The following is a 12,190-nucleotide window of genomic DNA, read 5'->3' on the forward strand; positions in this document are numbered from 1 at the left end:
GAGATCTATTAAATTATCAACTAGCAATATAGATTTATCTTTTAAAGTTTCAAGGTAGAACTCAAAACCTGGCTTTTTAATCAGGTTTATACCTAATACAACCAGCTCCAACAATTATAATCCACCCTAAATCTTCTACTTTTTCTTTCTCCCCTTCCTTAATTTTCCTTCTTTCTAAGCAGCAAAGGCAATTCTGCTCCTACCTTGTCTTCTCGTTTTCTGTCTTCTCTCAGCTTCTCCTTTTCCTTTACCCCAGTAATTTCATTATTGCCTTCCTTTCCCATTCTTTTCCCAGCCTCCTTGGCATGATTGCCATCTGTTCTATTTTTATCGGAGTTCTTTTCCTTCTTTTTTAAATAATTGTACCTCATTGTGTTCTGCACGACAGTGATTAACAGTATAGAGATCTTAATTAAACTGTAAACTGTAGCAATATGCATGGAAAATAATTTTAATTAGTTTTGGTTCATTTTTTTTTTCCTAATTTTCAAGCATTCTTTTTTGTCATTTTACATATTTAATACATTTTTTTAACATGCTAGAACTTTTTAATCTACATTTTTTCAGTAACACGTGTTAAATTGATTTAGCACCCATGGTAAAGAACCAAGTGCATATTAGCAATTGCATATCACTATTATCTACTTAAAACAAGTAGAGTGCCAGAAAATGAGAACACTGAATAACAGTGTAGGCCAACTGGCTCAGATCTGCAATCATATATTGTTACTATGGGCCCAATATTTAGTCTATGGCGTTATCCCTGGAAATTCAATGCCTGGCCATGTCCAGGTTCTGATTATGAATTTCTGGGCTTACGGAGCTGAAGAAAACACAGCTGGTTAAGTATGATATTCAGCACTTAATTGGCTAAGATGAACTACATAAAGATAGCACTGCCTTTTATGCCATCACATTTGCGTTTATCTTGGTTGGTTAAGTACAGACATTAGCACTGATTAAAACATAGTACACCTACTCTCCACCCCTAGCATAGACATTAGTACTGATTGAAACAAAACACGCCTACTCTCCACCCCTAGACACAAGCCCTGCTCCAAAAAATACATTTGCTTTTTTAGCATATGGGTAACACATGCACATCCTAAAATTACCAAGGGATGCCTGAGCAGGCCCCTGGGTACACCAGTTTTTGCTATGGTAAGCATGTGTTAGTACTTCCAACTTTTTAATGCTCCTAAATTTAAAAGTTTAATCAAATTTCGAATATAAATTTAAGTGTCGGCTTCAATAAATTTTCCAAGAGGCTAATTTAGGAGCATAATTCTCAATGTTATGGGCAAAAATCCTTTAAATATTTTCACTTCTTGCAAAAACATAGTCTTTCTGCAATTAAATATCTAAAGCCAAATACAACCATAACAGTGGAGCAGCTATTGAAAAGGATATGTATATAAATATATATCCCTCTGGAGCAGAATGCATAAATGATCATTTCCTAGATTACATACAGACACAGAATATGATATTTTCTCTTCTAAATATCATGTCCAGTTTTGATTATTAATGGTCATAGTTTGAATTTACAATGAAGTTCAAGTGGTAATCAGTGCAAATTATTCAGAAAAGGAATAAAATGATCTCTGAGTTTAGAGACACCAATGAACATTGCAGCAATACTTTGTAACAAGTTTTCTCAAAATAACTTTAGATAGATGAATACAAACAGAGTTGTAATAATCTAATCTTACAACTATCAGAGCTTGAACCACAAATATCTTCCCCGCGATATTCAGCATGCAGAGGTCAGTTTTTAAAATGTTTACCGTCACTGGCTGATTTAACCCTCAATATTCAGATTTTTTAAAGGACATTAAAAAATTAGGTGTTGTTTAGATGTCCAGCAGCAGAATGCTGAGCACAATTCTATAATGCATAGACGCACTATAGAGTAGCACGCTCAGCGGTGCTGAGCGAATCTAAGCACATCTAAATTGTTAGACATTCTTTACAGAATCGCCTTTTAAGCATTGCATAGATGTCTTAATAACATCTATAACAATATTGTGGGTTAGCATTATGATGTCATTAGAATAGTGATTGTATGCTGGTTTCTTTACATTAAAATTGTATGCAGTAAAAGGCTGGCACCACTATTATATTTTATTTATTTATATACCACTTATATCCTATGTGGTATTTACATTTGGTTCCTTTATCACATTTCTCTTCAGTTCCAGTTGCCCAGGGACACAAGGAGCAATGGGGGATTTGAACCAACAACATCAGGGTGCTAAGGCTGTAGCTCTAACTTTGCACTACACAAATTCAGTAAACCACATGTCAATTCCAAAGCCAAGCTTATATCCTCTTGATGTACAAGCAGTTATTTCTCTAGGATAAATATCAAACATGTACCTTCAATACTTGTCCAGTTCCTCTTTTGGGTTCTATGTTCCTCAAAGTACATTAAAAAAAAAAATATATATATATATATATATATCATACTAAATCCTCTATTTGTTGGTGTAAAGAGGACTGCCTGCAAAAGCGGGTCTACTTTTGAGCATGAGTTGAGCGCTAGAGAGGCTACAGTTACTGTAGGTGGACACAACTTAGGTGTCTTTTAGGTGTGCTGGAGGCGTCTGCATACAAGTGAACGTGGATTCTATTTTTTTATGTTTAATAATGCATTACTTAAGCAAAGCACATGCAAAAAATATATATATAACATACTAAGCCTTCTATTTTTTGGGCTAAAAAGAACTCCAGTTTGATATAAAGGTCAAAATATGTCTAATAACGTATTATCCAAGCAAAACACATGAATATATATATGGTTAAGAAAAGAAGAGATACACTATTCACAATGGCTGCACTTCAGAGCAAGTGGATGTGTCTGATGGCAGAATGCCACTAAAAATAGGAATATGTGCTGGGGTATCTGAATCCATGACCTTTGGAAGATGGAAGCAGTGTCTTTAACCACTGAGCCACAGACACTTTCTTTTAGGCAGGGTTTCCTGCCATGTGAGATGATACCTTAGAAGATCAAAACCATCCCAGGGTAAAAATAAGTTTCCCTCTGGATCCTAGAAAGGGCAAAGTGCACAAAGTACACAATCTATACTCTCTTATGATACCAAAAAGAAGCTGTTAAGGGATTTGAACCCATGACCTGTGGAAGATAGAAAAAATACCTTTAACCACTGAGTCATAGGAGCTTATGTTTAGACAGGGGTTCCTATTATATTTTAGTGGTATTCTGCCATCTAGGTGCATATTGATGATGTCACACTGATGACAAAATTGTGTATCAATTCCACTTGTTAATGTTGGCTATCTTATAAATATATCTCTATATATCTATACATATACTTGGGTACCTCACTCATGAATCATCAATCTTACTGTTCACCCAACTTCACATAAAATATGCTCACTTTCTGTGCTCGTAATATATACTTATAATATATTCAGCATTTAATTACCGTGACTTCAGCACCACCACTCAACGTCAAATTATTTATAAAAGCGAGTAGAATGGATATTTCCTCACTGGTCATGAAATTATTTAATGATATTAACGTTATGTTGTTTATATTTATCTTGAAATTTTTTTGTTCATAGAACCCGCTGTACTTATCTTAAAACTGTTATACTGCACATTCTGGGGAGGCTGAACCCGACATGTTTCTCAGTCATAGCTGTATCAAGGGTCCTCCCTAGAAAAATAACCCAATGATTAATTGTTCATACTAAAACAACTTACACTCACATAAATATTATCCCTCTCTTTACTTAATTAGGTATGAAATACATACAAGAGCCATATCATGCCTTCCAGCTTGCACAAGTTTAGCATGTTAAGATGGCGACGGCATTCTTCAATGAAGTTTAAAGGGCTTAGAGCTGACTCTAAAGAACGACCTAATCATCAGCTGGGACTCAGAACAGGGATGCCCACTCAAGCTCACTGTTTAAACCCCCAGGTTTCACTGTCTTTAACATATAGATATACCTTTGTTCTTTCCATTTTATAAAATTTTCTGAATTTCCACCCTCCCTCCCTGTTATGTGATCTACAACTCACCAACGCAAGTCCTCTATTCAATGTTTAGTTTGTAACTAATATTGTACTGTAGGTGCCTGAAGGTCTCTAGTAGAAATCTTAAATTTATGCTCATTCAACCAGAGCTTCACAGATCAATTTGTGTGCCCTATGTATACTAAATTACTCGGGCATAGTATTGCATAAACCACTGACTTGCTATTACAGTCAGTATGCAATTTCAATACTTGCATTTTCCCTGGAACCCTCCATTTCCACCCAGTTATACTACCCGGGCACCACTCACACTTGTGTGGTTTCCCTTGTTGGATAATATATTCTTCAAAACCAAATTTTTGAAAATTTATTTTTGGCAAATAGTTTTATCCCTACGCCCTCTTTTACAAAGCCACGCTAATGGCTGCTCTGCGCTAACGGCCCCGAAGCCCATAGAGGATTAAAGGGCTTCAGGGCTGTTTCTGCATGGCAGCCGCTTTGTAAAAGAGGCCGCTAGTGTATGCTAACATCGGGAAATCACTTAGATTTGTATGTAAATGTAATATAAGCCAATACGTTCTCATACAGTATACCAACTGTCCAACTGCCCTAGAAATGGTAGCACACAAGACATTGGCTGACTATCTTTCTCCTTAGGCTTACTAGTTAATAGTAAATCCCTTTGGGCAAACCTAGCTCTCAAAAATGCTTGTTTTATAGATTTTTTAGGATACCCTCTTTCCAAAAAAAATGGTGCTCTAACAGGCAGGCTTGGACCTTATATTCCTCTAAAGATGAACATATCCTCCTCACCTGAATGAATGGGCTAATAGGGAGGTTAAGCCATAATTTATATGGGTGAAAACTCCTGAAATGTAATATATAGTATAAGGGGTGGCCCCTTCTGTGGTAACCCTCTAATTAGTCAAGTTTAAAGAATCATATGTATATCCATCAAGCCACTTTAAGCAAATATCTCTGTGGGTTAGGTTTCTAGACAATATTTTTTTCCTCTGGAAAGGTTCAAGAGCAGACAATACATTTGTGAATTGGATGAACAATTTAGATCCACACCTTCAGTTTACCAAGCAATGCCATCGAGTTTCTCAATGTTGAGATTTTGAAAGATCACTCCCAGATCTCTACTACTTTGTTTAGGAAGAAAGTTATTTGAAATACTATATGTCATGACCAGTGAGGAAATATCCACGTAATTCTACCTGCTTTCCTAAATAATTGGGCGGTGAGTGGTGGTGCTGAGGGTTATGGTAATTAAATGCTGAAGATAATATAAGTATATATTGTCACAAACCCGATACTGAGGTCAGGTTTGTGCCTTTGAAAATACAAAAACCCCTAATCTTTAAAAGGGCTGATCAATGTAGCAGCAGTGCTAACAGGGGAGAACAGGATTCTAGCCCTGATGAGAGTGCCCAAGAGCAGGAGCCCTGGGGGGAGGGGAAGCAGGATGAGTTTGAGAACTTCCCTGAACCTAGAACAGTCCCTGCTAAAAAGCACTCTGGTAGGCAGGCTCTTAATCAAGCTAGCGCCCAGCTCCTGAGACTAATTGAGCAACACCAGAAGGCTCAGCAAAAGCCAACCCATTCCCCTTTCAGGATAGGGCGTGGCTTTCTCAGGTCTGGTCATAACCAGCAGTCCAAGCTGGGAAGATTCAGTCTGGATCCAACCTTGGAAGGAGACTCATGGCCAGGTGCTGCTCCTGTGGCTCAGCAAGGGAACGAGATTGAGATGAAGGACCTGAGTAATTTCCCTTTGGCAAGCCTACCTGAGGAAGCAATGGATATTACCTGTGAGCTTGGAGAAGACTGCATGGAAGAAAGTTAAGTTGTTTTTTTTCTATGTTTTTTCTTCTCTTACAAAACTGATTGGTGTTTTGAGGCACCTGGGACTTGTGCTGGCTGGGACTGTGTGTGTGTGTGAGCATTTTTATTAAGTCTCACCCTAAAGAAACTCTAAGGACTGTGAACTCTGTTTTGAGTTTTGTTTTTCCTTTTTCTTTTGGGATAAGGAGCTACTGTTTGTTTTTCAGTGGGAGTTGTGGGGTTTGAATTCACAAAGATCCAAGGTTGGGATAGAGGGGCCATTCTCTGGCAAGTTAATGAAGTGAATTCAGCAACTCCCCCACCCCCGCCAGCTTTGCTGGTTTAAAAGGGGAGAAGCCTGTAGTACACTCAGGCTAACACAGTGTGCTTGCTAAAACAAACTGACTTTAAGTTTAAAGAATAAGGACTACCTGATAAAGCTTACCCTGAGGAAAGGGCTGCTCATGTTTAGCTCTGAAATAAGCTGGACTACTGAGCTTTCTTTTGGTTTTCTTTTACTTTTTGATTTGGACATGAGCACAGAGACTGTATTACCACGCTGGGTTTAAATAAAGTGTGCTATCTTTAAAAACTCAGATATCTTGATCATCTTTATGTGTCCTGACATTATCACCACCAGCAGGGCCTTTCAAATCGCGAAGGCACGTCCAGGAACTGTATTTGTGCGCAGCACCCGGTAGCCATTCTGACTAGCCAATACCGGGTGTGCGACAATATTACGAGCACAGAAAGTGAGCATATTTTGTATGTAATTGGGTGAACAGAAAGATTGTGCATCAGACACATCCACTTGCTCTGAAGCACAGACATTGTGAGTAGTGTATCTTTTTTTCTTTTCTTAACCTTTTGGAAATGAGGTTTAGTATGCAATATATATATATATTTCATGTACTTTGCTTGAGTAATGCATTATTAAACATATGTCGACCTTTATATCAAACTGGAGTCCTCTTTTAATCCAAAAAATAAAGCCCTGTTTGCCTATATGTGAATGCTTAACTGACACCTAAGTCGCGCCCATCTACTCACATCTACCTAGCGCCCAGCTCATGGTCAAAAGTAGACCTGGTTTTGCAATGCCTACATTTTAGGTGTTAGGTAGACGCATTAGCACGCTCAATGGCATGCGATTTTGTAAATGGACGTCTATTTTGATGCCATGCCCACATCACATCCAGGCTGTTAGGCATAACTTTTTCCGATGGGCATCCATGAAATTGTGGACATTTATTTTGAGAATCATGTCCAGCATTTGGACATCTAAGTTCCAATTAATGCTTGTTAACACCATTAATTGGACTTATTATCCACCTTATTTGGACGCCTAAGTTGATGGACACATGGTGGACACCTAAAGTTAGATGTCCTTTACAGAATTTGCCCCTAAGTGCGTACATTCAGGCTTCTGAAGCTTATGCTGGCCCATCCAATATTCAGCGAGGCCTACATAAGCAAGTTATGTGGGCCCTGGCTGAATATCAGGCTGGGGTCTGCATTAATAAATATTATTTTAATCTAACCCCTCCCTTGGAACTCCTGACCTCTCTCCCTAACTGCTTTGATTTGACTTTTTTGTTAATAATGGTGGTATATCAAATAAAATAACTATAACTATAACTAATCCCTCAAGATGCCCCCTGTCATAGCCTGCATTACCTCCCTGAATCTATCTAGCTGCCTGGTGAGGGGAGGAGGGCTGTTGGGGTCAGGAATGCAGCCTCTCCCTCCTTCCCCTTCACTGGTGTCTCCAAAATGTCTGTCTCGACTTCTGAGTTTTCATATCAGGTTATTATTTAGGTGACCGAATCAGTCTTTTAGTACCTTTTACTTTAACTGGTTAATTTTGTCACAGAGTATATAATAGTTACTCCTGGGGCTTGAATACTAGACTAGAAGATAGATAAGCATGAGTATTGTTCAAGGTATTATTAAAGCCTCATAATAATAACAACAACAACAAAAAAATAAGTCCACAGATTGGGGGGAAATACTCAGAAATGCCCTCAGTTGACTCCTCATAGGTCAGTCAGGAAACAAAGATTAAGATTACCAGAAACATATGACACAGCTATGGCTGATTCTCAAGAGGCAGAGTAACTTCTCTTAGAAAGCAATACAAAACAATATAATAACTGCTATTCTGCCACATTGCTCAGTGGGTTTAGTGCAGATTACAAAAGATAAAAAAGGAAACATAATATCACTGAATACAATTAAAATTAATATAATTAATAACATGTTGCAGAAAAAAGTTTAGCTATTTATAATCCTACCAAATACAACGTTCTCATGTTTAACATTTAAAATATTTTCTAAAAAGATACATTTTTAAATAGTCTCCTAAATCCAATATATGAAAATTCTGGAAAGTAAGGTGCGCCAATATTTTCAGACATATATGAAAAAGGAGACTGTGAATATATGTTTGAAACATATCTTATATACAAATGGAAATGAGACTAAAAGATTGTTTTGAGACCGTTGACTCTTCAACAACCTCAATTCAGAAGATAGCTCAGAGCTACACCATGAACTATTCTGAAGATGATGGTATACATCTTAAATTTACAGGGGGCCCTAACAGAATTCACAACAAAGATTAACCTAACTGCTGATTTTGTAACAACTGTAGGCAATCCAGCAATTTTCAATTCAGCTAACATATAGCAAATTATACATTAGTAATCAATGGAGGACAATACTATTGCTTGATCCATGATTTTCTGGTGTTCAACTATCTCCCTAAGAATCACAGGTGCAAAAAACCCTGAAATTTAATGATACCAGGAAGAAACCTGACATATTTCTTTCAGAATGATGGTTAACCCAGATCGATGCTGGAGCTTGGACATAAACTCAGTACTGAGTATCTGGATTAGATTTAGCCTATGGAGGACAGCATCTTTAAACTCACTTAAGGTCAGATTCTATAAACAGCACCTAAATGCACCTACATTGTAGGTGCCACTCAGCACAGTTGGCAATCAGCTGCTAGGTGCTACTTGTAGAATCATGCCTAGTGGCGCCTAAGTAGATTTAGGGCAGCCATTGCTAGGCGCTGTTGAGGTAGGTGCCAGTATATTAGGCCAGGTTTTACTTGGTTCAATTTTCTGGCACCTAACTAGGATGCCTTGTGATGCTGAAGTCAACCATACCTATTCTCTGCCCTTAACAATGTCCACTTTTCAGGTAAGCATCAGAGGGCATCTCAACTTAGCCATCACTAGATGTCCTAAAAGTTCCGCATGGAATGTTTAATAAGTAGGTGGGCTTTTTTTTTGATTGGCTGAAAATTGGCACAGTCAAATACCATGCCAACTAAGTCAATTAAAAAATAAGTTGCTTGCGGATTCCGAAGTTAGACATCCTTGAATAGGGCACCTAATGTAGGTGCCTATATAGAATTAGGCCCTTACTAGAATGAGCTGAATATTAGTGGATACTTTTGTTTTGTATGTGTGTAAGGTAGGAAAAAGAAGAGGACAAATCACTAGCAAGAAGTAGTGATGTTACTTAAAGCAAAGGCATGATAACAATGGTTAGTGTATACCAACAAACTTTATGGAATACAACAACTATGTTTCAGTTATGTCTGCATCGACTGGGGAAAGGGACCTATGCTAATATTTTCAGGTTTTGCAGAGTGACAAAATACTTAATATCAGCTCTGAAACTGCATCAGCCTAATAAGGCCCTTCTGAAAAAGAATGAAAACCCCAAATTGTATGATGGTTCAATTACATTCTTAATTAAGATAAAGTAGGTAATTAGATTGTTGCCCTTCTGAATCATGAGTGCATTCAGCATTTCAGCACTCCAAGCTGTGCAGGTGAACCTTCTACAAGTTAAGTCGTTGCTATTTGTACTATTTTGCTACTATCCTCCCTGAATTGCAAAAAAATCCCTGAATTGCAAAAAACAAACAAACAAACAAACCCAAAAAAACCCCACACCTTAGGCTTTAATTGCCTCTAAACTGAAAGCAAGAAACATAATTTAGCATGGCAAATGTATACAATCAAACAAATGAAACTGTTTTAGTAATTTTTTAAACTTTCTGTTATCTACTAGTTTATATGCATGCACAGACCTCATTCAGTGCTTTCAGCAACAGAGTGGAATATATTTTTAACAAAAGGTTAACACATGAATAATTGAATTAAAAACAGATCTGAAAACAGAAACTTGCACAGTACTAAAAAATGTTTTAGTATGTTATAAAGAAAAATAGACATTTGATTATCCACAAAACTTACACAATTGAGCTTGCCGATGTATTTATTCTTTTTGAAGAGAACATTTTATTTTAATCTGATGATCTGCATGGAAAGTGCAGTGAGTTCATCATTTTCAGTTTGCAATTCATTCAATAAGAAAGTATCTTAGAAATATGGCTCCAGCCCTGGCTCCACAGTACATGTAGATTGAAAAAACAGCTTGGCACGGTTCCTCTACCTGTTTGCAGAAGGGAAAATTGCTAACAATCACCAGAACAAGCTATGGCAAGCACCTTTCTAGAGTTTTGGTTTGAAAGAAGCAAAGGCCACAAAGTGGAACTGGGGGTGGCATAAGCACTGTGCACACTCACCTGTTTACCACACACCTGGTCAGATCCAGTCAGACGAGGGCCATCTCAAGACAGCAACTGAACTGTTGAGTGGGTGAAACTCAAGGGTGGATAATTTGATTGTTCTCACCTGGTTCCCGTTGCTAAGGCAACCTTTTTTTTGCTTCTGAATAGCATGTTCAGCCCTATATTTGCTCCTTGAATTCAAAATTCTAATTGTTTCATTAAGTCAAGATAAGACAAAATGGATCAGGATTTTAAAATATCAAAGATAAAGATGACACTAAGGGCTGAATTTGTTAAACTGTGCTATCAGGTTATCACATGCTAATGCTGTTAATGCACTATTTCAGTGAAGATGGGGGAGGGGGGAAAGTGTACATCTGTGAGTGCCTATTTGGTTCATTTAGATGCCTAAAAAATTTAAATACATGTATATTGGATGTGTGTGTGTAATGCTTAAATATAAAAGTTCTTGCATGCATATGTATTCACATCTAATAAAAATATGTCAAATGAATAGAAATGCACAAAATTCAGAAAGATTTGTTATAGAAATACGACAGCAAATAAAGGTCTAAAGGTTCATCCAATCTACCCATCCGCAGCATCCACTACCTCCTCCTCTCCCTATAAGCTAAGGGGCTCATAATCGAAAGAGAAAAACATCCAAAAACCGGCCTAAGTTGGCACTTGGACGATCATAAACAAAAGATGTCCAAGCGCCAATAATCAAACCGGGTTTTGGACGTATTTCTAAATTACCTAGGCCTTCATAGCGCCGCTGAACGACCATAGCTAAATGGGACATTTCAGGAGGAGTGTCGAGGGTGGTATTTGGGCGGGACGTGGGCAGGCTTAGACTTATTCGTACACCATATATAACCAAAATTTTTACAACAGAGCCTAGACGGAACTTGGACGTTATGACTTAGACCATTTAAAACATGGTCTAAGTCACAAAAAACCACCTTAACTCACCAGATAAGCACTTCAAACACATAACACAGACCCCCACACACTACCCCAGTGATCATCCCCCCCACCCCCATAAAAATTTTATTCACAACTTTAAATTTCAGCCTCCAGACCATCATCACCTGGCCGCCTGGCATAGGAAAGCCTAGTCATCCAGCCCAGAGGCAGCTTAAGTCATCTTGGGGGTGGGTTAGGGACCCATAGAGAAGAGGACCCATGCCCAAAAGCCCCTGTAATCACTGCATTGATACTTAAACATGTGCACTCCCCTATATACCCCCCAAACCCTTTTTGACTGGCATATAAGTGGCTCCTGCAGCCATAAGGGCTATAAGGGTGGTAGATAAGTGGGTCTAGGGGATTCTGGAAGTGGTTTGGGGGGGCTCACCGTGACCTATATGGGAGCTGTAGTGAGATGATGACATGGCACCCTTTTTGTGAAGTTCACAGCAGTGCCCTATAAGGTACCTCACTATTTAGGTGCCATGTCTGGGTGTTCAGCCCATCACTTTGCAGACCCCTCCCACGGCTTGTTCGGGGCATTTTGTACTTGGACGAAAAGTTCCCCGAAAATGTGGTATAAAGATAGACGATATAGTGGCTTGGATGATCAGATTGGCAGGATGTATAGTTAGACGATTTTCAAAATGAAAAAATATTTGGATGTAGTTTTTGAAAATGTGTACTAGGCTATTTTTTACTTTGGACGACTTGCGACTTGGATGAAAACGGACTTAGACGTTCCTTTCGATTATGCCCTTCCATGGCTCTTTACACTTGCATTGTGATATC

At 38.2% G+C, this 12,190-nt stretch overlaps 1 protein-coding gene across 10 annotated transcripts in view; it reads right to left on the bottom strand.

The window, feature by feature from the left end:
- The window catches only part of ZNF385D (zinc finger protein 385D), a 684,415-nt gene that overhangs the window by 201,864 nt on the left and 470,361 nt on the right, over positions 1-12,190 (bottom strand). Inside the window, exon 1 of one of the 10 annotated variants that reach the window (XM_033929939.1) lies at positions 204-2,405. The exons of the other annotated variants lie outside the window; for them this stretch is intronic. Coding sequence (XP_033785830.1) covers positions 204-440 — 237 coding nt within the window. The 5' untranslated portion in view covers positions 441-2,405. Of the gene's footprint in view, positions 1-203; positions 2,406-12,190 lie in introns of those variants that run through there. 10 annotated transcript variants of the gene reach the window in all.

The sequence above is a fragment of the Geotrypetes seraphini genome, chromosome 2, assembly GCF_902459505.1.
Source record: "Geotrypetes seraphini chromosome 2, aGeoSer1.1, whole genome shotgun sequence".
Taxonomy (NCBI): Eukaryota; Metazoa; Chordata; class Amphibia; order Gymnophiona; family Dermophiidae; genus Geotrypetes; species Geotrypetes seraphini.